The sequence below is a fragment of the Cebus imitator genome, unplaced genomic scaffold (assembly GCF_001604975.1).
Source record: "Cebus imitator isolate Cc_AM_T3 unplaced genomic scaffold, Cebus_imitator-1.0 Scaffold0, whole genome shotgun sequence".
In the NCBI taxonomy this organism is placed as follows: Eukaryota; Metazoa; Chordata; class Mammalia; order Primates; family Cebidae; genus Cebus; species Cebus imitator.
Window position 1 is genome coordinate 8,664,332 of NW_016107315.1, and position 26,977 is coordinate 8,691,308.

At 39.0% G+C, this 26,977-nt stretch overlaps 1 protein-coding gene across 1 annotated transcript in view; it reads right to left on the reverse strand.

Annotated features, from left to right (window-relative positions):
- Positions 1 to 26,977, reverse strand: part of LARS2 (leucyl-tRNA synthetase 2, mitochondrial) — a 161,736-nt gene that overhangs the window by 102,974 nt on the left and 31,785 nt on the right. Inside the window, exon 6 of the mRNA XM_017521971.2 lies at positions 4,163 to 4,252. Coding sequence (XP_017377460.1) covers positions 4,163 to 4,252 — 90 coding nt within the window. The remainder of the gene's footprint in view (positions 1 to 4,162; positions 4,253 to 26,977) is intronic.

Here is a 26,977-nt window from a genome sequence, read left to right on the forward strand (position 1 = left end):
GCAATCCCTATCAAAATATCAATGACATTCTTTACAGAAACAGAAAAAAAAAAAAAATAAATAAAAAAAAAATCTGTATGGAACCACAAAAGACCCTTAATACCCAAAGCAATCCTGAGCAAAAATAGAACAAAGCTGAAAGCATCACACTACCTGATTTCAAAGTATACTAAAAAGCTATAGTAACCCAAACAGCATGTACTGGCATAAAAGGAGACACAAAGACCAGTGAAACAAAACAGAGAACCCAAATAGATATCCATGCACTTATAGTTAACTCATTTTTGACAAAGGTTCTAAGAACATACACTGGGGAAAAGATACTCTCTTTAATAAATGTTGCTGGAAAAACTAGATATCCATATGCAGAAGAATGAAAATAAATCCCCATTTTCTACCACATAAAAAAAATTGACTCAAAATAGATTAAAAATTTAAATTAAGACCAAAAACTATAAAACTACTAGAATAAAACATTGGGGAAATGCTACAAGACATTGGTTTGGGCAAATTTTTTGTTTGGGTCAGACCACAAAAGCACAAGCAATTAAAAAAAGCAAAAATAGACGCATGGGATTACATCAAGCAGAAAAGCTTCTGCACAATGAAAGAAACAATTAACAAAGTGAAGAGATAGCCTACAGAATGGGAAAAAACATTTGCAAATTATTCTGACAAGGGATTAATAACCAGAATAAATAAGGAATTCAAACAACTCAATAGCAAAAACCAAACAAACAAAAATCCAAATAATCCAAATAGAAAATGGGCAAAAGACTTGTATAGACATTTCTCAAAAGAAGACATACAAATGGCTAAAAAATATATGAAAGAAAAAATGGTTACTTCATTAATCATAAGGGAAATGCAAATCAAAATCACAATGGAACATAATTTTACTCAGTTAAAATGGCTATTAAAAGACAGGGAGTAACAGATGCTGGTGAGAATATGGAGAAAGGGGAACTCTTATACACTGTATGAAAAACAGTAAGGAGGTTCCTCATGGAAATTAAAAATAAAACTACCACATGATTCAGCAATCCCACTGCTGGGTATATATCCAAAGGAACTGAAATCAGTATTATCGAAGAGATATCTGCACTCCTATGCTTATTGTGATACTATTCACAATAGCCAAGATGTGGCATCAACCCAAGTGACCATCAATGGATTAAAAAAATGTGGTGTATACACACTATGGAATATCATTCAGCCAAAAAACAGAATGAAATACTCTCATTTACAGTAATATGGATAGAACTGCAGGGTACCATGTGACATAAGCCAGGACTACAAAGACAAGTATCAAGTGTTCTCACCCATATGTGAGAGCTTAAAAAAGCGGATCTCATGGAGGTAGAGTGTAGAATGGTGGTTACCAGAGGCTGGGAAAAGAGAGAGAGGAAGGGATAAAAAGACACTGGTTAATGGATACAAAAATACAGTTAGATAAAAGGAATAAGTTCTAGCATTTGATAATATAGCAGGAAAATTATAGTTAACATTAGTTTATTGTATGTTTCAAAATAACTAGAAGAGATCTAATATTTCCAACACAAAGAAAAGATAAATGTTTGAGGTGACAGAGAACCTAATCACTCTGATTTGATCATGACACACTATATGCATGTATCAAATATCACATGTAAAATATGTACAACTAGGATATATTAATTAAAAAACCCCACAACAACAAAACCCTCTACATCTACATCCATGGAATAAAACTTTTTGAAAGAGTTTTCAGAAAATGTTTTTCAAAAGGTGAAATTAATGTTCTGCCAAGCAGAGGTCTTTATGTTCATAATTGCAGCTGAAAATACTTTTGTTTTGTGAAAGCAACAGCAGATTCCTTTTGCAACGGAACTGAACATTTGGTGGACAGTGCTTGTTAAGAACAAAAGACTTAAACACTCTAGCTATGTTTAGTAATGCTCTGCTCAAATACTATTCCTAAATGTTCATTTACCTGAGTTATTTTTGGTTAAATATGCTTTACAAAGTATATTTCTAAAGTCAGTTAACTTTATAAAATTAATTCCCAAAATTTGTATTTTGAAATAAACCACAGAAACAGAATGCTAACTAATAGCAATGTTTTCTGTTTTAAGGCAATTATGAAAATAGCTACCCAATAAAAGAAGATTGCTAAGGTCTGAATGTGTCACCCCAAGTTCATGTGTTGGAAACTTAATCTCTAATGCAACAATGTTAAAAGGTGGGACATTTCAGAGGTGATTAAGTTATGAGGGCTGTGCTCTCATAAATAAGTTGATGTCATTATCACCACATGGGTTAGTTACCGAGAGTGGGCTTGTTATAAAAGTGAGTTCAGCCAGGACCAGTGGCTCATGCCTGTAATCCCAGCACTTTGGGAAGCCAAGGCGGGCAGATCACCTGAGGTTGGGAGTTCGAGACCAGCCTGACCAACATGGACAAACCCCGTCTCTACTAAAAATATAAAAATACAAAAATCAACCGGGCATGATGGTGCATGCCTGTAATCCCAGCTACTCAGGAGGCTGAGGCAGAAGAATCACTTGAATCTGGGAGGTGGAAGTTGTGGTGAGCCAAGATCGCGTCACTGCACTCTAGCCTAGGCAACAAGAGCAAAACTCCGTCTCAAAAAAAAAAAAGGAAAGTGAGTTCAGCTCCCCCTTGCTCTCTCTCTCTCACCCTACAACGTAGGATGATGATGTAAGAAGGCCCTTGCCAGAGGCTGATGCCTTGATACTAGACTTTGCAGCCTCCAGGGGTATGAGGAAATACATTCCTGTTCTTTATAAATTACCCAGTCTCAGCTATTCTATTGTAGCAGCAGCCTCCAGAGCTATGAGGAAACATATTCCTATTCTTTGTAAATTACCCAGTCTCAGGTATTCTATTGTAGCAGTATAAACCAACTAAGACAGAGATCTACCTGCCAAAAAATACCTTGGATTAGGGCTAACTTTGATTTTCAAACAAGGTACCAAATGTATCTTTTGAATTTTATTTATAATTTCTCCTTAAGATCATGACATTTCAATGGTGACTTTAATACACCAAAAACATTTAAATCAATAGCTAGCAATGAATAAGAATAAAAATCCACAAAATAATCCAAATTATTTTTCCCTAATATCTGTCCATGTACACGCTATCTAAGAATTAGCCGGGAAACCTTGGTAATTTTTTTTAACTTTCTGCTTTTCTATTTTAAATAACAAAATGTCTTCAGGTAACTCTGCAAGTATGCTCAGGTGGGAATTTACTGAGCACCTACTCTGGGCCAGGCACCATTCCAGCCTCTTCACAAACATTCACTTGTTTAGTCCTCATAGGACTATAACTATAGGAAATAGGGAGAAGGGGTTCGTGGTAGGCAGAATAACGGCCCCACAAAGATGCCCTATTTCTACATGGCAAGAGAGTCTACTATCCTGGGTTACCCAGGTCAGACCGATGTAATCACTCTATTCCCCAGGGGGAGGGAGGAGTGTCACACTGATTTGGAAAACATCTGGGAAGAGGGAAGATGATCTGGAGCTAGCGAGGTGGCTGTGCATGCGCAACAGGATCTTCCCTGGAAGCCCCTACATCTTCAGAAAAGTTATTCAACTCCTAAGATGCTGTGTGCGACTGGCTTTGGATCCAATCCCAAGTGATGAGATTAGGTTTCCTATTTGAGTCTAATGTGCTATAGAACCGAAGGAACGTGAACAAATACTGAGTGCAGAGACAAACACGTGTCCTATGAAGAAATATAACAACAAATATGCAATACAGTCAAAATTCAACTTAAATATTGTTAAACAAAACTTACAAGAGACCGCTGTTTTGGACCAAACTCCTCCACTAGGCCACAACAAAATGGAGTCAGTCATATTAAATGCCATATAATCAAACTGAACCTTTATTTATTTATTTTTTTTTTGAGATGGAGTCTCACTCTTCTTGCCCAACTGGAGTGCAGTGGCATGGTCTCGGCTCACGGCAACCTCCACCTCTCGGGTTCAAGTGATTCTCTTGCCTCGCCCTCCTGTAGCTGGGATGACAGGCACATGCCACCATGCCTGGCGAATTTTTCTATTTGTAGTAGAGATGGGGTTCTTATTTAACAATGATATCTCCCAACGAGATTCACTATGTTTTAAAAGTGCAGCTAATTGTAACTTACCTCCTCCTGATAGGCCAGTCCAGCCTCATACAGTTTAATAAAGAGATACTGAGTCCACTTGTAGTAATCTGGCAAACATGTAGTTATTTCCTGCCAACAAAGGAAAAAAAATCATGTAGAGACCATTATACACATCCCCCTGCCATGCATGCATCAGCCTTGCAACTGAATTTCGAAAAGTAATGAAATCACAAAAATATTTACCAGCTCAAAATATTTTCACCAATTTGTAAAGTAAGGGGAGCCGCAATGTATGCTAGAAAGAGATCTCACTGAAATGCCGCCTACACCTATCTGAGGGCATGCTCAGAAACTCAGCTTCAAGTCTTATGCACACCTTCTGCCCACTCGTCCACGGCACTCACAAGTGAATTACCTTGTCCAAAATTGGGTATTAACATTTTTTGTCAGCACCAACATACACTGGGGGCCTGATGCTTACTCACAAATGGAGCTCATTTTGAAGGCAATCACAAAATTCAAGAAGAACATCTGCCTGCCTCAGTCTCATCCTCATTTGAAAATAAGTCTTGTGTTTCCACATATAACTGGGGCCTGGTGGCTCCTTTAGACTCCGTATATTCCATTTTTTCCATTATGTGAATCAGGCTGTTGTCTACTTAGGAAGAACAATTAGAAACATTAAACTTAGTAAGAAACCACTTGGTTTATATTTCCAAGCCTAAATCGAAACAGAATTTACAGTTGTGAAGTCAAATAAGCATAAAACTTCTACACTATCACGTTTCTTTTCTAGTCCCCTTTATCTTCAAAAGCCGGCTAACGCAGAAATGAATGATGGCAGGGGATGTTTCCAATGATTCCATTTGTAACAGACTTATTTTTATTTTTAAGAGACAAGAGTCTTGCTCTGTCACCAACGCTGAAGTGCTGCAGTGTGATCATGCCTCACTGTAGTCTCGAACTCCTGGGCTCAAGTGATCCTCCCTCCCCGGCCTTCCCAGTAGCTGGGACTAGAGGTATGTGCCACCACACCTGGTAATAAACTTTTGATAGAAAGCATACTTTTACCAAAAGTGCAAACAACTCAATCTTCCTTAAGGTGAATAAACATGATAGCTTCAAACCCGGGCAGGAGGGCATGTGGAGGACCTAAGCAAGCTGTCAGGTAAACATCTGTGCCCCCAGTAGGCTGTTTTTGTTACCTAAGATTCCTGAGCCCTTTTGCATGCTGTTTTATAAAAATAGCACAGTAATAACTGTTAGAAAATAATTCTTTTAAAGGGAAAATAACTCAACTCTGACTATTGGCTCTACCTTCCCACTTCGAGGTAATTAGTAAACCACCAGCCAGTCAAAGGGCTTTGCCCACACTGTAGCTGTCCACCTAGGCCAGCCTCCACAACACCAGAGCCATAATTTCTTAGCCACGCATATGACGCAGCCTGCTCTGGCTTCCAGCAACTTCACAGATGTCTACAGGGGCGTCATGCACAAAGATCTTCACCAACTCAAGCACCTAATCAGCACTCTGCCAATGGGCTTGTTCCCCTAAACCTCCAAATTCATCTCATCCATCACCTTTTCCTCCCCATCTACCCCTCCAGCTAGCATGGCACAGAACTTGTTCTCAGTTTTTTAGACAAGCAACTTAAGAACTCCCATTGTTAACAAAACCCAGGGCGGGAAGCTATGTTTGGTCTGTTTCATTTTGCTCATTGTTGTATGCTCAGGTCCTGGCACAACGAGGCACCCAAAATTACTGCTGAAGGAAGAATAAACTAGATATACACAAGAACTACTGCACATTGAATCAAATTTGATTCCTTCATGTAGGCTTCACAACAAAATTCAAATTATTACACTGTGGTCCACAGATGAACTGGGGTAGGACGTATGGGTGAGGGGTGGAGGTAGTATGGTAAAAATATGCTTGGATTGGGTTATCTTTTATCTTTTTATTTTTAAAAAACCTTTACCCACTAGCAGCTTTAAAAAAGTGTGTGAAACTTTTGAGAAAATAATGACAATTGTTAAATCTAAGGGATAGAGGTTCAATATTTTCTTTTCTCTATTTTTCTATTATTTGAGTTGTTCATAATAAAATATAAAAATACTTTTAGTAAATATATAAAACATACTATATATTATATATATAACATATATACAACATATTTTATATAAATGCACATATATAAAAATGTAAGTATGTATTTTTTTCCCCTGAGCCCATGAATCTGCTTCCACAGAATGAGAGTAAAAATGACACAGCAATGAAATAGCATTGTTATCGTCATCTAGGTTTATGGTTTTGAAAATTTTTGAAAATGACTTTTACCAAAAGTAGAAAAAAGAGGATAGATCTAGTCGGGAAAGGCAATGATCTTCATTTAACCAAGCGTTAGCCTACTTTTAGTCAAACCTGTGATGAAAGGGCATTCTCTTTGGAAGTGTCAGCTCCGAGGTAAAGGGAGGGGTGGGGAATTACAGTCCCTGCTTTCATCCTGGCTTCAAATCTGGGTCTGACCTATTTTATTTATATTACACTTCTGCACACGTCACGTGAAGAAAAAGCAACCTCCTCGACTTCTAAAAGAGTACAGCTTGAAAACCACTGCCCAAGGACCATTATTCCAGTCACTGGCGGTTCTATTTCCAGGCATATTTACAACACGCACAAGTTCCATCATACTGAAGTGTGTAGCTCACGTGCCCACAGGAGGCTGGGAGTGCCCTGAGGAAGACACTGTGCTCCTGTCCCTTTTATTCCCGTCTGCTGCACACAGAGCCCAGGCACTGACTGACCCTCAGCAATGTCCACTCCATGAAGAAATGCCAGAACAGACACTTGCAAGGCTCACCAGGAGCTCAGTCTCACAAGGATCACAAACATGGTTGGGTCACTCCAGCGGAAGTTCTAAAAAACTCCTTTCTTTAGCCCACAGTCTTAAAGAAAGTAGGGGTTTCTCCCAAATAAAAGTCCGTACTCCCTCACCTGTACCAAATTTCCAGCTCTCTAAAATCCCCTTCCACAATGTGAGAGATCCCTCCAGGATTATCCCTCTAAAATCCCCTTCCACATTCTTCGTAAAAGCCTTTTCTCTTCTCCTTTCCTTCTCTTTTCTGTACCAAAATAAAATCACCTTTCTGCAACACTTTTTAAGTCCAATACTCGCTTTTCAAGCATATGGTCCACCTGCAGTGGCCCCACCGCTTATTCCTTAAAAAGTTAAAAGCCAAAAACCCACAATAATCACCAGCATCCAGAAAAAAAAAAAAAAAAAACCCATTTGCAACACCACTGAGGAATATATCTCCTGAAAGTCATAGGGCCCTCTGGAACCTTCCCAGATTTGTTTATTAAAACAAAGCAAAACAAAAACAGCTATTTTGAGTCTTCTAATGCTTTATCTCAATCAAAATCATCCAAGCCATCATTCTGAAATTAAACTGTTGAGAAGCTTTTATTTTAGTCAACTGGCTAGAAATCAAGAGTCTATTTTCATATTTTCCCTAGGAAGTGCCTATTCAAAGCCCAATTCTGTAGGGTTTTCTAGGGGTTTCAGTAACCACAGACGTGATGTTAACAGTCCTTTCTTCCCTTCTCTAAAGCAAGAGTGCTCAACCGGGAAAATTTCATTCCCCAGAGACCATCTGCAATGACTGCAGACATTTTTGTTTGTCACAACTGGGTGTGTGTATGTTGTGAGTGTGCTACTGGCATCTAGTGGATAGAGGCCAGGGATGCTGCTTAAAAATCCTACAATGAACAAGACAGTCCCCAGAAAAACGACAACAAAAAATCACACAGTCCCAAATGTCAATCAATAGTACCAAGGTGGAGAAACCTGGATCTATGAGTTCAGATTTCCTCAGTTTGAGTCTATAATCACAGGCTGATTAAAGAAGAATCAATCAAACGACTCTCTATTTTTCATTCTATGCATATTGATAACATGTTAAACATCAATGAGCAAAAGTGGAAACATGGAGGCAGTGAAGTGGGTTTCCCTCCTGCATCGCGGGTAGCCCCACCTCTGTTGACTATGACTTGCAATGCACACAGGAATGCTGCACGATGCGACCACCAACTCGGAGACCAACCAGAGGAGGGACATGTCAAGTCTGGGGTTGCAGGCAGAGAAAATTCTGAAACTCTATTACGTGTGCATAATGCTATTCACTAGTGATAAGTGATTGATTTCACTATCTAAATTTTAGATCATTTAATATGCCTCCTAGTAGTTGTCTGACTTGGAAAATCTATATAATAAATGCATATAATAAATTTCCTATTTTGAAGTTAGAGATGCATACAGTTTTTCTCAATACAACAAGAGTTTGTCCCTTCCCATGAAATAGTTGTTGAACAAATAAATGTTTAAAGGTCATCCATGAGAATCTGCCCCACAGTACCCGAATTCCAGACAGAACCCTGCCTGCAACTCTAAGAGGGAACCCTGTGTCTGCGGGGTGGGGCTTCCTGTTGCTCACATCTGCCCACAAGTTGTGGGATGGCACCAACTGGTAAGACTTCTTAGGGAGACCACCACAGAAGTCAAATAAGGGCTGCTTTTCCTTTGGCCTGCTTTTCAAATAAGCCAGTACCTACGTTAATGCACCACTGTGTCTAATACAAAGTCAGGCAATTCAAAGTTATAGCTACAAAAGCATTGGCAATTCAGCCACACTCCACATAGATCTACATAAAAGTGTCAACTTTTATATCTTCCTGAGCTCCAGAAAGTGCAATCTAGCTGCCAAGAGACCAAATTTATGAATCTGGGATCCCAATTAGAATTGTTCCTCCAAGCTGTATTTTACATTCTATAGTACCTAGTTTTTGACATTAAAAATATTCTGCACATTCACAAGCAACCACAGAGCCCAACACACAACCTGAGCTCTCTCAGAACACAAGTGAGGCTCAAAACATCATCTTTTGAGACCTGCCACCCATACCTCAATGACTCTGCACAAATCAACAACTAAGCCAGTCTGGCCATCAGCTCATGAGACACAGCGATCCATCAATGATAAAGTCCAAGAAGGCTGAGCCACGGAGGCCGAACTTACTGTTCCTAACATAAAGTAACACTTGGTCTGTGAAGGAAGAATCACAGCACTCAGCCATGTGCCTCACTGAAGTCTCCTCAGGCTCACACTCCCTGCTCCAGGAAAAGAGCCTGGGAGAGTGTAACCTCAGGAAAGACTCTGGAGCCACGTGACTTGGGTTCAAGTCCTTGCATCATCACTAGCTTGTGGCCCTGTCACATTTCCCTGTTAGAAAACAGAAGCAATGAAACACATCTTAAAGGGTGGTGCTGTGAGGTCAAAAGGCAATCATGTGTGCAAAGCGTAAGGCTGGACTTGCAGGAAAAATCAACAAGTACCACCTCCCTTGGCTACACTCACTGTGTGATGGACTGGGCGTGGTGGTTCACGCCTGTAATCCCAGTACTTTGGGAGGCTGAGGCAGGTGGATCACCTGAGGTCAGGAGTTAAGAGACCAGCCTGGCCAACATGGCGAAACCCTGTCTCTACTAAAAATAGAAAAAGTAGCCAGGCGTGGTGGCGCGTGCCTGTAATCCCAGCTACTCGGACAGCTGAGGCAAGAGAACTGCTTAACTCGGAGGTGGAGTTTGCAGTGAGCCAAGATTGTGCCACTGCACTCCAGCCTGGGCAACAGAGCAAGACTCCGTCTAAAAAAAAACCAAAAAGAGTGTGTGACGGCAGAGGTGAGTGAGGCTGACTTCATTACCATACCACTCAGAGGTGGGTGATGTACCCATCCACCTACTGGGGCAAGGTACAAGGGAGAGGAAAGAACTGGGGTAAAAAACAGTGTTCTACTCCTTAACAAATATTAGGATTTTAGCTTTTCAACTAAAAAGAGGTGGTGTTTATGAGGGAAAAACACATGACCAGATGGAGAAATCCACACAAGGCTGCTCCCAGTCAGCTCTGGCTGGTGGGGCCTGCTAGGTTACCTCCACCCCCACACTGCTGCTTGGGCAGGATCTAGTCTTAGCTTCTCGGTCCACTGGCATCTTTGACAGTGATTGGCCCCTAGATTTCAGAACAGCTAAAGTCATCAAAGCCCTAATGTATTTCGTTGTCATCACAACCTCATGATATTTAGGTTAGCTACCAGGAATTTAACAAAACAAAACAAAAACGCAAGGCACCATGTTTATCAAGTCAGTCATGAGGTGGCCCTGTAAGCACACAGCCAGTGGCTTCACAGTTTCTAGCAACAAGGTGTGACCTCACCTCTCCCAAGTCTCACTGTGAGCCTCCCACCTTCAAAACAATGAGTCTTGGAAACAGAGGAGAGGTGTTCATATGTTTAAAAAAAAACACGATTTTTTGTGATGTGCATTTTTGTCATTTGTAACAGATCCAAAGGAAACGTGTAGTGATGTCTTTGTCTTTTATGCCTTCCCAGGTTCTTTAATTCTAAAGGGAGGGGTTCTGAAAGCGTCATACAGCTCAAAGGCCGAGAAACTAGCCTTGGCATTCCTATTGTGCAGCTTAAAAAAGAAAATAACAACCCAGGCTACATCAGATGACTCACTGATGATGGTGCAAGGTTCCAGTCCACAGCTCTGCATACCTGCTGTGTTGGAAGAGCAAAGAGAGAGGCTCATGAGAAAATCTGCCAGAATCAGGACACTGACAGCCACTCTCCAGTAAGTCCTCTACACCAAGCACTGGCTCTCAAACTTGGTTACACCTTGGAATTGAACTTTAAAAGTTACTAATGCCTAGGTCCCACCTCTAGAAATTTAACATGGGACCAGGGTTGAGAACCACTGCAAAGCAGCTCCTCCCAAATACATCTCTCTCCCAAATACTATGTGAAAGACAGAGTCCTGTCCTGCCTTTATGTCTTCACAGAACTTAATGAAACAGACTTCAATAGGAGCTAAGAGCATGGTCTGGTTCATATGAAATTTCTATCAGGGTACTCCGACCAACCACTGTGCTAAGAGGGATCTCTGACGAGCCTGCTCTTGATTCAAATCCTCCCTGCATGCCTTACCCCACCCCAACACAGATTCTCTTTAGTCCTTACATTCAATCCTTTGTTTTCACAAAACAAACAAACAAACAAACAAAAAAAAAAACAGAAAAACTTTAAACACACCTTCATGGCAATAGATACATAAACTTCATTAGGCAGCTACCTAATGTGCTCAAAGACTAGCTGTTTAAAAATGCCAGACTTTCTGACGGCTCATTTCTCCTGCTGGAAGAGAAATGAGTTTTGCAGAGGAAGCTGGAGAAAACCTAATGAGAATGGCCTTCCCCACCCCCACTACCAACAGGGCTTCAAGGGAGGAGGAAGTGGGGAACAGGGCTATTTCCTCACTTAGATACTCCTAAATGGTCCTCATGCAGGAGAGGGACAGAGAGTGAAGGTCTGACACTCATTACAGCCCTGGCTTTGAGTCTGAATTAGCCCTTCCTGTATCTAACAAATCCCCCAGCAATTTACAAATGACAGGACATGCTGGGATCCAGCTCTAGGCTTCCCAATCAAATTGCTCTTTCCTCCATCCTCCATCCTCTCATCTTTTGGTTTTTTTTTTTTTTTTTTTGCGGGGGGGGGATGACATCTCACTCTGTTACCCACATTGGAGTGCAGTGGCACAATCTCAGCTCACCGCAACCTCCACCTCCTGGGTTCAAACAATTCTCCTGCCTGAGCCTCCTGAGTAGCTGGGATTACAGGAGCCCACCACCATGCCCAGGCAATTTTTGTTTTGTTTTGTTTTGTTTCCATACTGTTAGTAGATGGGATTTCTCCACATTTGCCAGGCTGGTCTCGAACTCCTGTCCTAAGGTGATCCGCCTGCCTCGGCCTCCCAAAGTGCTGGGATTACAGGTGTGAGCCACCACATCTGGCCCATCCTCTCATTCTTTATACATCCTCATGTATAAAGCAGTGCTCATCATGCCTGCCTCTCAGACCATTCCCACAGTGGTCTGAGAGTCAGGCATGGTGAGCACTGCTTGACACGCAAGGAAACTGCACCTCATCCAAAGCTGCCCAGCTCCTGGGTGGCAGAAGCAAAAATATATCCAGGTCTCTGGAGGGGCATCAACCAGTGACATGGCACTATGGGAAGTGCACCCTGGCTATGACCGGACTGACTTAAACACTCATGCTCCAAGGAGGTGCCGGTAATCGAGCAACATGATGGCCTGGAGTACTCCTTGATAAAGGAACCGCACGGTGAATATTCTTTTAGGAATGACAACAGTAACAATAACAGCTTACGCTGACAAAGTACTTGGTCCAGTGGTGGCAGTTTGGCGGCCCCTCATTTTCTTCTCATTACAGTCCTAGGAGGTAGTGATTACCAAATGTGGGCTTGACCTCTCAATTTTAAATCGCAACTTGCCCCCGCCCTCCTGCTCTCCCCTTAGCCTACTCTACCTTTTTTTCTTTCCATACCACTTATGGCCTCCTAATATACTATATATATTTTTTATTTATTATGTTTATTGTCTGTCTCTATCCCCTCCTGAAACTGTCAATGGTAAGTTCTCCCTACGAAAGAAAGGATTTTGTCTTTTTCTCTCCACTGATGTATTCCAAGTACTTAGGACAGTGCTTGGTAAAAAGGATGCTTAATAAATGTTAAGTTGAATAGATGAATGAATAAGTCACCATTTTACTGATCAGAGGATTGAGATGTAATGTAACTTCTTTAAGATCACAGCCTCTAGGAGGCAAAACTGGAGTCCAAGCATAAGTGACCCAGTATTTGTACCACTGCAAATGATTTCTTGTCATCTACAGGCCCAGCCAGAGGTTCTCTCCTAGACCACATAGCCATGTCTTCCTCCTTCCTGGAACTGTTATTCTTCATGACTCCCACTGTCCAGGTTCCTCAGCCTCACTGACTGCTTCCTCTCAGCCTCCTTCTTCTCCTAATTCCTTTTCCTTCAACCATCTGTCAAATTCCATCTTTGCCAAGTTTCTGTCGCTGATCTCCTTTATCTTTCCTGTTCTCCTTTTTGCAGAATTGAGGGAACAGGTGTTAATATCAGGGTAATTAATTAAGTTTGAGCCTAACATTTATCTAAGAACTCTTTTTTATGCAATTATGTTCCTTTATCTTAGGGCTAACTTTAGACTGAAAGCAAGCATTTAATGAAAATTGCAAGTGACAAATGCTAGACATTTTTTACAGAGCATGCATTTTATTGTTAAAGGTCTTGTTTTTCAAATCTAGGGCTAAAAGCCAAATTCTTAAGTAATTTGACAGGTTCATGTTCATGTTCTAATTAAGTGCTCTTGAAGTCAACTTAGAGAATGAGTATTGACGGCAAGGAAATTATGGCCTTTGCAGTTTTAAAGACATCTCACACTGTCTTTCTTTACCAAAAACAGCTTGATCAGTAAGCTCCCCTTTTTTTCTGTTTTCTTGATCAATATTTTTTGGGCACTATCATCTTTATGGTAACCTGAAAGCTGTCCCCTGTTACAAACTACACAAGAGTCTATAAATAATCCATAATCAGACAAGAAGCAACAATTTGCTTAATTTCCTGGTAATTGCTCTTTGCCAGCTTACAAGAATCTCAGGAAGACATTCTAACAATACAAACAGCTTGGCTAACTAGACAGTTGGGAAGAGAAAACCCTCCATTAAACAACAGATGAGATTAATTGGTTTGAGTGGCAATTTGTTATTAGTCTAGTTGGGCAGTTGGGCAGATGTCAGTATTTCAGCTGCTCAAGCTACAAATGGTTTTTCTTTGGAAAGAAGGAACATTAATTTTATCTATAACATCCTTGACAATTTCAGGATCAACAGGACAGAATCAGCTGGAAGATGTTTTTGTGATGGCAGTTCTCTAGGTTTCCTGAATAACATAAGGGCTATTTGTTAGATGCACGCATGGAACCAGAGAAAGAGGAAATATTAATCATCAATTCCACAGATGCAAACAGTGACAGCAGTGCCCAAAATGAGCCGTTTTGCTGCCTGCAAATTCCATAAACAATGAGTAGTAGAAACATGCCATGACTTGAAGTATTTCCTATGTGACACAGACAAGAAATGAAACTCTAAACTTAGAAAAATCGTAGGAAATCATTTTGATAGTCCAGTGATTTTTAAGAGAAGAATTGGGGTTGGGGAAGCACAGATCAGAATCTCACCAGAGGTGAGGGATTTTTTAAAACTACACATCCTGATCTTCTGCTTCTGGGAAGATGGAGTAAATATACTTTTCCTGATTCTTTCTAAGTACAATTAATATCTCTGGAATATATATATGAATGAACCATAAGACTAAACAATGGAGAAGAGAAGGCAGATTAGGGACATCAGTACCTAAGGAATGACACAGTGGTAAGTCCTATTGACTTTCTAAATGCCCCATAGCCCCAGATTTGGAGCAAACAAAGCCAGTAACCCAGAAATGCCAATGAGTGCAGAGGAAAGAAAAAGAAGAAGAGAGAGGAGAGAGAAAGGAAAGAAAACAGAGGAAAGGAAGGAAGGAAGGAAGGAAGAGAGGAAGGGAGGGAGGGAGGGAGGGAGGGAAGCTGTATCCATGGAAACACTAACAAGGTGGCTTTTCCACCTCAGTCAGGGTGATATTGACGGTAGGCTAGTGGGAAGCTTGTACTTCTATCCTTGCCCAGCAGCAACAAGGAGATGCTTGCCCCACCAGGTATAAATGATGAACATGTGAAGATCCTGGACTTTCCTGTCCTCCTGGAAGTAAAGAGATAGTGGCCCCTTTCACCTGCCATAGCAATACCAGAGGAAGCCTGTTAAAATATAAGGTTTAAATAAAATTCAGTCTTAAAAGAATCCCCAAATATTTTGGTTTTAATAGAAAATCATTAGCCATGCCTAAAACCAGGAAGATCTCAAACTGAATGAGAAAAGATTATTGACATACACCAACATCATGATGACCCAAATGTCAAAACTATTTGACAGGCCGGGCGCGGTGGCTAACGCCTGTAATCCCAGCACTTTGGGAGGCCAAGGCAGGTGGATCACTTGAGTTCAGAAGTTCCAGCCTAGCCTGGCCAACATGACGAAACCCCATCTCTACTAAAAATACAAAAGTTAGCTGGGCATGGTAGTACATGCCTGTAATCACAACTACTCGGGAGGCTGAGAGGCACAAGAATAGCTTGCACCTGGGAGGTGGAGGTTGCAGTGAGCCGAGATCATGGTACTGCACTCCAGCTTGGGAGATGGAGTGAGACTTTGTCTCAAAACAAAACAAAACAAACAAAAAAACTATCTGACAAGGATTTTAAAGCAGGCAGTATAAAAATTCTTCAATAAGCAATTACGAACACACTTGAGTCAGATGAGAAAAATAGAAAGTCCCAGCAAAGAAAGTTATAAAGAACCAACAAATGAACATTTAAGAACTAATAAATAAAGTAATACAAATAAAAGCTCAGTAGATGGGCTCATCAGCAGAATGGAGGGAAGAGAGGAATCGGTGAACTTGAAGACCAAACAACTGAACGTACTCAATCTGAATGAACAACAGAGAGAAAGCAGATTGGAAAAAGATGAACAGGACCTTAGGGACATGTGGAATTATAACAAAAGATCTGACATGCATGTCATCAGAGTCTCTTAAGGCAAGGATAAAAAGTAGAGTTGAAAAACTGTTCAAAAAAATAATTGCTGAAATTCTCTCAAATTTGACAACATAAACCTACAGATGCAAGAAGCTGAGTGAACACCAAACAAGATAAACCCAAGAAAATCTACTCCGAAACATATCATAATCAAACTTCTGAAAATTAAAGACAAAGAAAAAAAAATCTTGAAAGCAGCCAGAGAGAAATAATGCATTACTTACATGAAGAAAATTCAAACGACAGCAGATTTATTAGATACCACAGAGGCCAGAAAGAAGTGGCACATTTTTCAACTACTAAAAGAAAAGAACTGTTAACCCAAAATTCTATATCCCTTCAGAAATGAAGGAGAAATTGGGCATTCTAAGATAAAGAAAAAAGTAATTTGTCATAAGCAGGTCTACTCTAAAGGAATGGCTAAAGAAAGTTCTCTGTGAGAAGAAATAAAAGAAGGAAACTTAGAACATTAAGCATAAAAAAAGAGCAATGAGAGAAGCAAAAATAGGGGCAAATACAGTAGCTTTTCTTTCTCTTGAGTTTTCTGAGTTATATTTGATGGTTGAAGCAAAAATTGTAACATTGTCTAAGGTGGTTTTCAATGTACATAGAGGAAATATTTAGAACAATTATGTTACAAATGGGAAAGAGCAAATAAAGGCATGCAAAGGGAAGTAAGGTTTCTACATTTTATTTAAACTGGTAAAATGACCATACCACAAGATTGTGGTACATTATAAAGGAATGCCTACGCAGCTAATAAAAGAAGCTACACAATGAGATACTAAAACACACTATAGATCAATCAAAACGGAATTCTAGAAAAAGTTCCAGCTACTCATAGAAATGCAGAAAAAGAAAACAGAGAAACAAAAGAGGAGATACCAGAAAACAAAGAAATGCTAGACTTAAGTCTTTATCAATAATCACATGTAAATGGTCTACATAGGCCAATTAAAAGAGACTGGAAGAATGTATTTTAAAAATGACACAACTATTTTTGATTTACAAAAAACCCACTTCAAATACAATGATATAAATTGATTGAAAGTAAAAAGATGACAAAAGACATACTATGCAAAAATTAATCAAAAAGAAAAGAGTAGCTATATTAATGTGAGATGAAGGGTGGCTATATAAACATATCGTAAGGTACACTTCATGCACACTTCAAAGTAAAATATATTTCACATACACTTCATAGTAAAATATCATAAAATAGACTTCGGACCAAAGAAAATTACTAGTAACAAACATTACACAATGATATAAGGGTAAATCACTAAGAAGACACAGCAATCCTAAATCTGTCGATTTTGTTGAGCTTTTCAAAGAATCAACTTTCGGTTTCATTAATTTTCCCTATTCTCTATTGTCTATTTTGCTTATCTTTACACTAATATTTATTTCCTTCTTCTGCTGTCTTTGTGTTTACTTTGTTCTGCTCTTTGTAGTTCTATAGTAAAGTTGTTTATTTGACATCTTTGTCCCGCTTAGCACTTTTTTGCTGTATTCCATAAACTTTGTAAGTTGTTTTCATTTTCATTCATCTCTAAGTATTTTCTAATTTTCCCTGTCATTTATTTTTTAATCCATTTGTTGTTTAAGAGTGTGCTGTTTAATTACACAAATCTGCAAATTTTCCAGTTTTCCTTTTGTTACCGATTTCTAACTTCATACCACCGTGGTCTGAGAAGATGGTTTATATAGCTTTTAAAATCCATTTAGACTTAATTTGTGGCCTAATATATGGTTTATCCTGGAGAATGTCCCATGTGCACTTGAGAAAAATGTGTACTCTATTGTTGTGTAGAGTGTTCCATATGTCTGTAAGACCTAGTCTGTTTACTGCATTGTTCAAGGGCCGCTTCCTTACTTATTTTCTGTCTGGTTGTTCTATCGATTGAGTGGGGTAATGAAGTCTCAACTATTATTGTGGAACTGTCTATTTCTCCCTTCAATTCTGTGCATTTTTGATTTAGTTATTTTGATAGCCTGTTATTAGGTACATAAACATCTATAACAGTTATACCTTATTGTACTGAGCCTTTTATTTATAATGCTCTTTGTCTTTTGTAACCTTTTCTCATTTAAAGTCTGTTTTGTCTGATCACTACAGCCACCCTTGTTCTCTTTTGATTACTATTTGCATAAAATACCTTTTTTTCAGCCTTTTACTTTCAACTTATTTGTGTCTTTGGATCCAAAATGAGCCTGCTGGAGATAGCATATAGAGGGACTATGTTTCCTAATACATTTTTCCAATATTTGTCTTTTGATTGAAGAGTTCAAGCCATTTATTTTTAAAGTAATTACTGAGAGAGACTTCGATCACTTCGCTATTTGTTTTCCATATGCCTTGTAGCATTTTTGTTCCTCATTTTCTGCATTACTGTCTTTTGTATTTAACTGATTTTTTGGTAGTAAAACATTGTAAGTCTCTTCTCATTTCCTTCTGCATATATTCTATAATTATTTTCTTTGTGGTTACCATGGGGATTATATTTAACACTCAAAAGTTATAACATTCTAATTTGACTTTATACCAGCTCAACTTCAGTAACACACATGAACTGCCTCTAGACAGCTCTAGCCCTGACCTTTTCAGTTATTGACGGCACAAAATTACACCTTTATACACTGTGTGTCCAGAAACATAAAGTAATAGTTGTTTTTTTTTTTATAATGCATTCTCTCTTAGATTATGTAGAAAACAAAACGTGGAGTTTCAACCAAAGTTGCAATAATAGCTTTTAGGTTAATAATTTTTTTAAAGGTATTTGTCTGTTAAATTATATAGAAAACAAAAAGTGGAGGTACAAACCATTTATCTTAAGTCAGCCTGGGTTGCTATAACAAAACTGTAAAGACTGGGTGGCTTAAACAACAAACGTTTATTTTTCATTGTTCTGAAGGTTGGGAAACGCAAGACCAAGGGGCTAGCTGATTCAGTTCTTGGTGAGGACCCTCTTCCTGACTTGCAGAAGTCTATCTTATTGCTGTGTCCTTACACAACAGGGAGGGATGGGGACTTGCGAGAGGGCTTTCTGGTCTCTTCTTATAAGGGCACTAACCTCATCATGAGGATCTCATCCTCATGTCCTCATCTAAACCTAATTATCTCCCAAAGGCTCTGCTTCCTAGTATCACCACATTAGGAATTAGAGATTCAACACATAAATTTTAGAGGGATACATTCAGTCTATAACAACCATTAAAAAACAAAAATTGAGGCCAGGCACACCTGCAAGCCCGGCACTTTGGAAGGCCGAGGCAGGTGGATCACTTGAGCTCACTAGTTTAAGACCAGCCTGGAAAACACAGAAAAACCCCATCTCCACAAAAAGTACAATAATTGGCTGGGTGTGGTGACAGGTGCCTACAGTCCCAGCTACTTGGGAGGCTAAAGCGGGAGAATCACTTGAGCCCGGAAGCAGTGGTTGTAGTGAGCCAAGATCTTGCCACTGCACTCCAGCCTGGGCGACAGTACAAAACCCTATCTCAAAAAAAAAAAAAAAAAAAAAAAATTGTAGAAGGATGTGGTAAGCTGAATGACCAGACCACCTCAAAGATGTCCATGCCCTAACCCCTTAAACCTGTGAATATGTTAGTTAAATGGCAAAAGGAATTTTACAGATATAATTAAACTAGGAAGAGTATCCTAAATTATCCAGGTGGCTCAATGTAATCACATGGGTGTGAAAAAACAGAAGTCTTTCTCTGGCTGGAATCGGAGAGATCTGACGCATGATAGGGAATGCATTGCTGGTGGGGCCATGTGGAAGGCTTGAGAGGAAATGCAAGCAGCCTCTAGAAGCAAAGACCAATCCCTGGCTGGCGACCAGCATGGAAACAGGGACCTGTCCTACAGTCATCAAGGAGATGAACTCAACCAACAACCTAAATGATCTCGGAAGTGGGCTTTTCCCCAAAGAATCCAGTGAGGAACACAGGTCTACCAACACCCTGACTTTGGCCTGGTAAGACCCTACCAAGCTCACCCAAACTTCTGACCTACAGAAACTGTCAGATAATACGTTGATGTTGTTTCAAGATGCTAAGTTTGTGATCATTTATGATATGTTATATGATAGAAAACTATAAGGGGACTTATCTAGAGTAAAAAACAACGATAAAAGACATTCTTGGGGCAAGTGGGAAATTCACATATAAACTGGATTACAAGTAATGTTATAACATTACTGTTAATTTTCTTAGTTTTCAAAATGGTATTGTGGTTGTGTAAGAAAACTTCCTACTTACTTAAACAGGAATACTGAAGTACTTAGGGATAAACAGCCATGACGTCTGCAAGATACACTCAAATAATTCGAGGGAAATACACACACACACACACACACACACACACACACGTATAAATAAAAAGGGATAAAGTGAATATGGCAACAATTATTAAATCTAGGTGAAAGGCATGTGAATGTTCATTGTACTAGTCTTCCAATCTCTCTGTTTGAAAATTTTTATTGTTATGATAAAAAAAAATAGAGGGTAAAAAGTGTTGAGTTAAAGCTAGACACCAAAGAATACATACTATGTTATTCCATTGATATAACCTTAAAAACCACATGTAGGTAAGGAGTTATGGAGCTGAATAGTGGTCACGGTTGCACAACAATGTGAATGTACTTAATAGCATTGAACTAAACACTCAAACGTGGTTAAGATAGTATATTTTATGTTATGTGAACATTACCATAATTTAAAAATCACCTGGAAGAAGAACCAAAAAACTCCAAACACATATGTAGTGGTAAAACTACATTGAAAACAAGACAGTGGTTGGGCACAGTGGCTCACCTGTAATCCCAGCACTTTGGAGGGCTGAGGTGGGTGGATCACTTGAGGTCAGGAGTTCGAGACCAGCCTGGCCAACATGGTAAAATCCCATTTGTACTAAAAATACAAAATTAGCTGGGTGTGGCTGCGTGTACCTGCCCAGCTACTTGGGAGGCTGAGGAAGAATAATCGCTGGAACCTGGGAGGCAGCGGTGGCAGAAAGCCAAGATTGCACCATTACACTCCAGCCTGGGCAACGAGAGCAAAACTCTATCTCAAAATAAATAAATAAATAAATAAATAAAAGAAAACAAGGCAGTAATGATCATAAATATCAGAAGGCAGCGGTGGCAGAAAGCCAAGATTGCACCATTACACTCCAGCCTGGGCAACGAGAGCAAAACTCTATTTCTAAATAAATAAATAAATAAATAAATAAATAAAAGAAAACAAGGCAGTAATGATCATAAATATCAGAATTGTGGTTACCTTTAGAGAGGAGAGACAGAGTTGTGACTGGAGGAGGACACATGTTGAGCCTCTGGGTGCAAGGAGATGTTTTGTTTCTTAATCTACGTAGTAGCTAAACATTACAATAATGTATTAAGTTATACATACATGTTTTATGCTCGTCTATCTATATATGTCTAGTATTTCACAGTAAAAGGAAGTTACTAAAAGTAAGTCTTGTATTTGCAAAACATTACATAGTTTTTCCAAAATTTGTTTTTATCATTTGTTCATATTCTACATATGTCAGAAAGAACTGATGGTGGGCCTGTATTTTGATTCCTACCTAATAAGGTTTGGGAGCATAGTCATTCCTAAGATTGTGTTTGCTGAACAGAAAAACAAAATCACAGACCTACCCATTCAGAAACTCTGAAGATGGGATGGGGCCAGACATCTGTGCTTTAACAAGCCCTCTTGGTGATTCCGATGCTTGCCAAAGTTTGAGAACCATGGCTATAAGTACATGTAAAAATAATCCTCGTTATTTTCATGGAATAACAACCTCATCTTCAAGACCTTTTAAATAATGCTCCCGATGCACTTAAAACCCACTGTATCTGTATAACTGTAGTCTCCCATTCTATCAAATGTTGTATCTGGTTGATGTACACAAGACTGATCTGGAGGCCTGATTCAGTCATGAAGAGAGAGATTTTGGACCCTTATTTTCTAAGACATTTAAAGAGTAACCTAATCTTATGACAAGAAGCGTTCCCTTGGCAAGAAGCTGAGGCTCAGAGGGGCAACAGATCATGCCCACCAAGTGTTAATAGCCAGATCCATCACCAAAACTGAAGTCTCCAAGATGAGCCAAGACCCTGTCTCCTGAAAGCACTCAACAAGCATTACATTGGGAAATTCTATTCCATTAGCCAGAGTGTACATCCTTGATAGGGACAACATGACTGGGCTCATGACCACCAGTTGGGACTGCGGACAAAAGAAACAACTTCCTTGAATAGCCACATTTGCTGGGCAGCCCCAGGAGACATCCCTCTTTAGTTAAGGCTGAAGACTGTGAGAACACTGCCCTGGCTGAAGCAATGAAAAAGACACCTCACATGTTTTAGACTGGCAAGCACAGAGCAGGCTCAGCTCCCCATGAGGTCAACTGTGAGTGTACCATCTATTAATGAGATATGGTCCCCAGCCTTAAGGTGACGGACTATACTACCCCTTACGTGTTAGCACCAACCATCTTGTAAATAGGTAAGCTGCCAAATCATTTCAGTGCCTTCCCCCTCCTAACCAAAGGAAAAACCTTCAGGAAAAGGTTAATTTTCTGACTCTGAGGGAGAACAAGTAATCCAGAGCCAGAGATCTGCCAGACAAATTGCCTCACCTCTGTGAGCACCAGGAAGAGGACTGGGCAAGTCAAACACTTCGGGTGCCTGTGACACGTTGTCAAGGCAACCACAGCTCCAAGCTCTCAAAAAGGGAGTCTTCCCCACCGTGTTTTCATGCATTCACTTGCCCTTAAGTTCTTTTTGTTTTAAGCTATTCTTTACATTCTTTTAAGATATAAAACAATGTCTTTCTATTATTCTGGAGGCTGCGTTATTTCTTGTAGTTCAAGCCTTCCTATCAGAGGTCCAGTCCTCTACGTAAAAAGGTGTCAAGGTAGTAAGGGCCTTGAAGTAATAATTTTCACTTTGTAATCATACAGATCGTGCTGTCTTTTAAAATAAACAGAGGCAGAAATGATTCGGAGTCTACATGTTTTGGATGGAAACAGAGCACTGCTCCTAAACTACTGTAACACCGTGGGGGTGGGAGGAGAAGGCTAAAACAAATGCCAGCAGAAGTGCAGGCAATCAAACCCACAATATTAAAAAAAACAACAAAAAAAGACTTATAAGATAACCAGAGAAATTTGCGAACTGAGATTCCGTGATCTTAAGGCATTATCATTAACTGTTTTAGGTGTGATGATGGAATTGTGATTACATGAAAGCAAGCAAACCAGACAGACAAGAGCCTTCATCTTAAAAGCTACATACTGCTGTATATTGTGTATTCATTGATATGAGCCAGATTCTTTACAGATGAAATTACATGATGGAGAGAAAGAGAGAAACAGAAGCAAAGATATACATGCTGATGGTGGGGAATACCATGAACCCCTCAATGTCCACACTACTTCATGCAGGCTATGAGCCATTGATGGGCAAACTTGGAAGGGCGTTAAGTCACCAAAAGCCTATCCCAGTCAAAATTCCGATAGAGTATGGCTCTGATGTAGCTCTGCTGCTGACCACTTCCATTCACATGCAAACTCTTCTGCAGCTCTGCAGATGATAACCACACTCTGCAGAGCTGTGGAAGAGTCTGCGTGTGAACGGCTTGCAGGGAAGAGTGTGAGGTCACATTCTGAGTCTGTTTCAGTGAACAGTGGCCTTAGAGGGCAGTTTCTACTCCACTCCCTCAGGCTGATAAAGCTCCAAATTGATACACCAGTCCCCCTCAATCAGGAAATGAGGGAAAATCTGCGGGTGGCTACAAATAGGTTCCAAAACAAACAAGAACACAGCATCCCAAAGCTGTAAAAAAGATTTATTACAGGAAACAAAAATAAGTCTTCAAGGTCGTCTCCTAGTATTCAGGAAACTTTCTGAGCATATAAGGTCTATGAAGATAAATAAGATAGAAAAACAGAAGGAAAAAAGAGCATCTGGCCAAGAGGATTCAGAAAAAAAAAAAGGGGAACCGAATGACATAAGGAAAAATAATAAATCTAAAAACGCAAATTAATATCTGTACTACAAACCTTAAAAAACCACATTGATTCTATAGAATCAGTGGCATAAAAAGCAAACATGAAAAGTTCTTCCAGAACCTAGAGAAGAACAAGGAGAACAAAATCATGAGAGAGATGGTGATAACAATGGAAGGCAATGAAATGAGTATACAGTGTTCTTGAGAAAGGGCTCCTATAAAATTGTCACAATGAAAGACTTACAACTGTAAATCAAAAGTGGTCACTGAGAACCAGGCACAATTAAAGCAAACAGGCTGACACTGAGATACACTCTGATGAAAAATGGAAAAATGGCAAGGGCAAAGGAAAAAAAGAATCCAAAAACAAGCACAGAAATAGAGATGGAGCCAGGCACGGTGGCTCATGCCTGTAATCCCAGCATTTTGGGAGGCCAAGGCAGGTGAATCATGGGGTCAGGAGCTTGAGACCAGCCTGGCCAAGATGAAACCCCATCTCTACTAAAAATACAAAAATTATCCAGGCGTGGTAGCAGGTACCTGTAATCTCAGCTACTCAGGAGGCTGAGGCAAGAGAATTGCTTGAATCCCAGGAGGTGGAGGTTGCAGTAAGCCAAGATCATGCCACTGCACTCTAGCCTGGGCTACAGAGCAAGATTTCATCTCCAAAAAAAAAAAAAAAAAATTAAAGAGATGGAAAGATTACTACATGTACAGAGACAATTCTGGCTGGCCTCAGACTTCTCCATCAAAATACAACAGATCAGGTGGTAGTGGTTACATAAATCTATACATACAATTAAATCATATAGAATAACTACTACTTCTGCTGTTACTGCTGCTGCTGCTGCTACTACTGATAGTCCTTGATGTACAATGGCTAGACCTATATTTTGACTTTATAATAGTGTGGAAGTGATATACATTCAATAGAACATCAATAAATTACATGATATATTCAACACTTTATTACAAAACAGGCTTTGTGTTAGATGACTTTGCCCAACTGTAGGCTAATATAGGTGTTCTGAGCATATTTAAGGTAGGCTAGACCAAACTATGATATTCACTAAGTTATGTGTATTAAATGTATTTTCAACTTACAATGCGTTTATCGTGATATAATCTCATTGTAATTTAAGGAGGACTTATACTACTATACACACACACACAGACACAAATGATTACATCTAAATCTGAATAAGACTTGCACTCTACTTATTAATAATAGTATTGTACCGAAGGCAGCTTCCTGGTTTTGATATTATATTACAGTTACGTAAAATGTTATCACTGGGCAAAGCTGGGTAAAGAGCACACAAGCTCTCTCTGTACTATCCTGGCAAATTCTTATGAGCCTATATTTTAAAAAAAGACAATAGATAAAGGTCTGCTACAGAGAGATGAAAGAAAAAAGATAATGAATGAAGAATTCTATATCCCAGTAAGTTGCTATTTGTAGGTGAAAGCAGCAGTCATTCTCAGTTGTGAAAGCAACGTTTGATACCTGGGCAAAGATCACACCAAACCAAGAGTTAAAACAAAATTTAAAAAATTTTCACAAATGAAAAAATTTTAAATGAACAGTTAGTTGTCCTTTAAAAGGTCTTCTGATAAGCTCTGAAATTAAAGAGCATTAAAATTTAAATAATTGCTATGAATATGATCGTAAAACTGGAGGCAAATATCAAATATAATGGTTAAGAAATGATACATGATCAGTAAAATTGTAATTCAACAGTAAATCAATCAGTCACAGTGGATCACTTGAGGCTAGGTTTTTGAGACCAGCCTGGACAACATGGGTGAAACCCTGTCTCTTCAACAACACAAAAATTAGCCGGGTGTGGTGGCGTACGTCTATAATCCCAGCTACCGGGGAGGCTGAGGCACAAGAATCGCTTGAACTTGGGAGGCAGAGGTTACAATGAGCTGAGATCACATCACTGCACTCCAGACTTGGGTGACAGAGTGAGACTCTGTCTAAAAAACAAAAACAAAAACCAACAACAAAATAGTAAATTAGGCCTAAAATCTCAGGATATACCCCCATAAAAACAAACAACAACAAAAAAAACCCCGAAAATAGATTTAGAAAATGGAAAATGTTAATTATCTGCTACTTTTCTGATCTTACATGCCGATCAAGAGAAATATACTGTTTTTTTATATTAATACAAAATATTTTTTAAAAATTCTTAAAGCTATCTTTTAGCAGATCAAATAACAGAATTGATATCTTTCAAGTCTCTATAGATAAAAGAAAACAAATTTGAAAGGCAAGACATCATAAAAAAAAAAGAATACTTAAACTATGTTTTTAAAAGTTTAATTAGAAAATCAGTAGCAGTTATAAAAATAAATACAAACAGCTTTTCACTTTCCTATTAAACACAAAGACTCCAAGTTGGCCCAAAGAAGGTTTCCCCCATATATTTGCCCATCTTTTAATTTTTAAAATTAATTGTTATCTATAAATGATGTACCAATAGAAGTCAACAAATAAAGGCTAAAAGTTGTTGTTGTTGTTTTTTAAATGGACAAACGTATCAGCAAAACAAACAGAGTGGAGATGGCACTGCTAATATCAGACAATGAGCGAAAACATCTGTTGCCAAGTAGTAAAAGCAATTATAAAGCTATTGTCATTAAAAATACTTTAGTCATGAAATAACAAATGGATCAAAGGAATACAAACAGAACTTGGTGTATAATAATAGGATGAAATAACTTGGTCTACTATAAAGTTAGCCTTTTAAATCAACAAAGAGAGAAAAGATTGTTTGAAAAATTAGAAAAAGTAGTAATTCTTTGTCTTATCTCATATACTAAAATAATTCCAGTTAAGTGTAAAAATTAAAACACAACAGATCAAGAAGAAAATATGTTATATCCTATCTCAAAGAAGATCTAAGTACATATCTGTATGCTAATATATCCCACATAAACAAAATGCAACGCAGGTGACAACAGACTGAGGAAAAATATTTGTAACGAAAATCTTTAAAAAAAAGGACAAATACCTCCTACCTATATGAGAAAAGACATGCTTAGACCATTCACATATATACCCCGTTCAAATTCAAACATTCATTAAACACATGAAAAAAAGCCTCACAATCACTCATAACAGAGGAAATACAAATGAAAATAATTGTATAACTTGAGAGAGTAAATTTGTATAGCCTTTATGG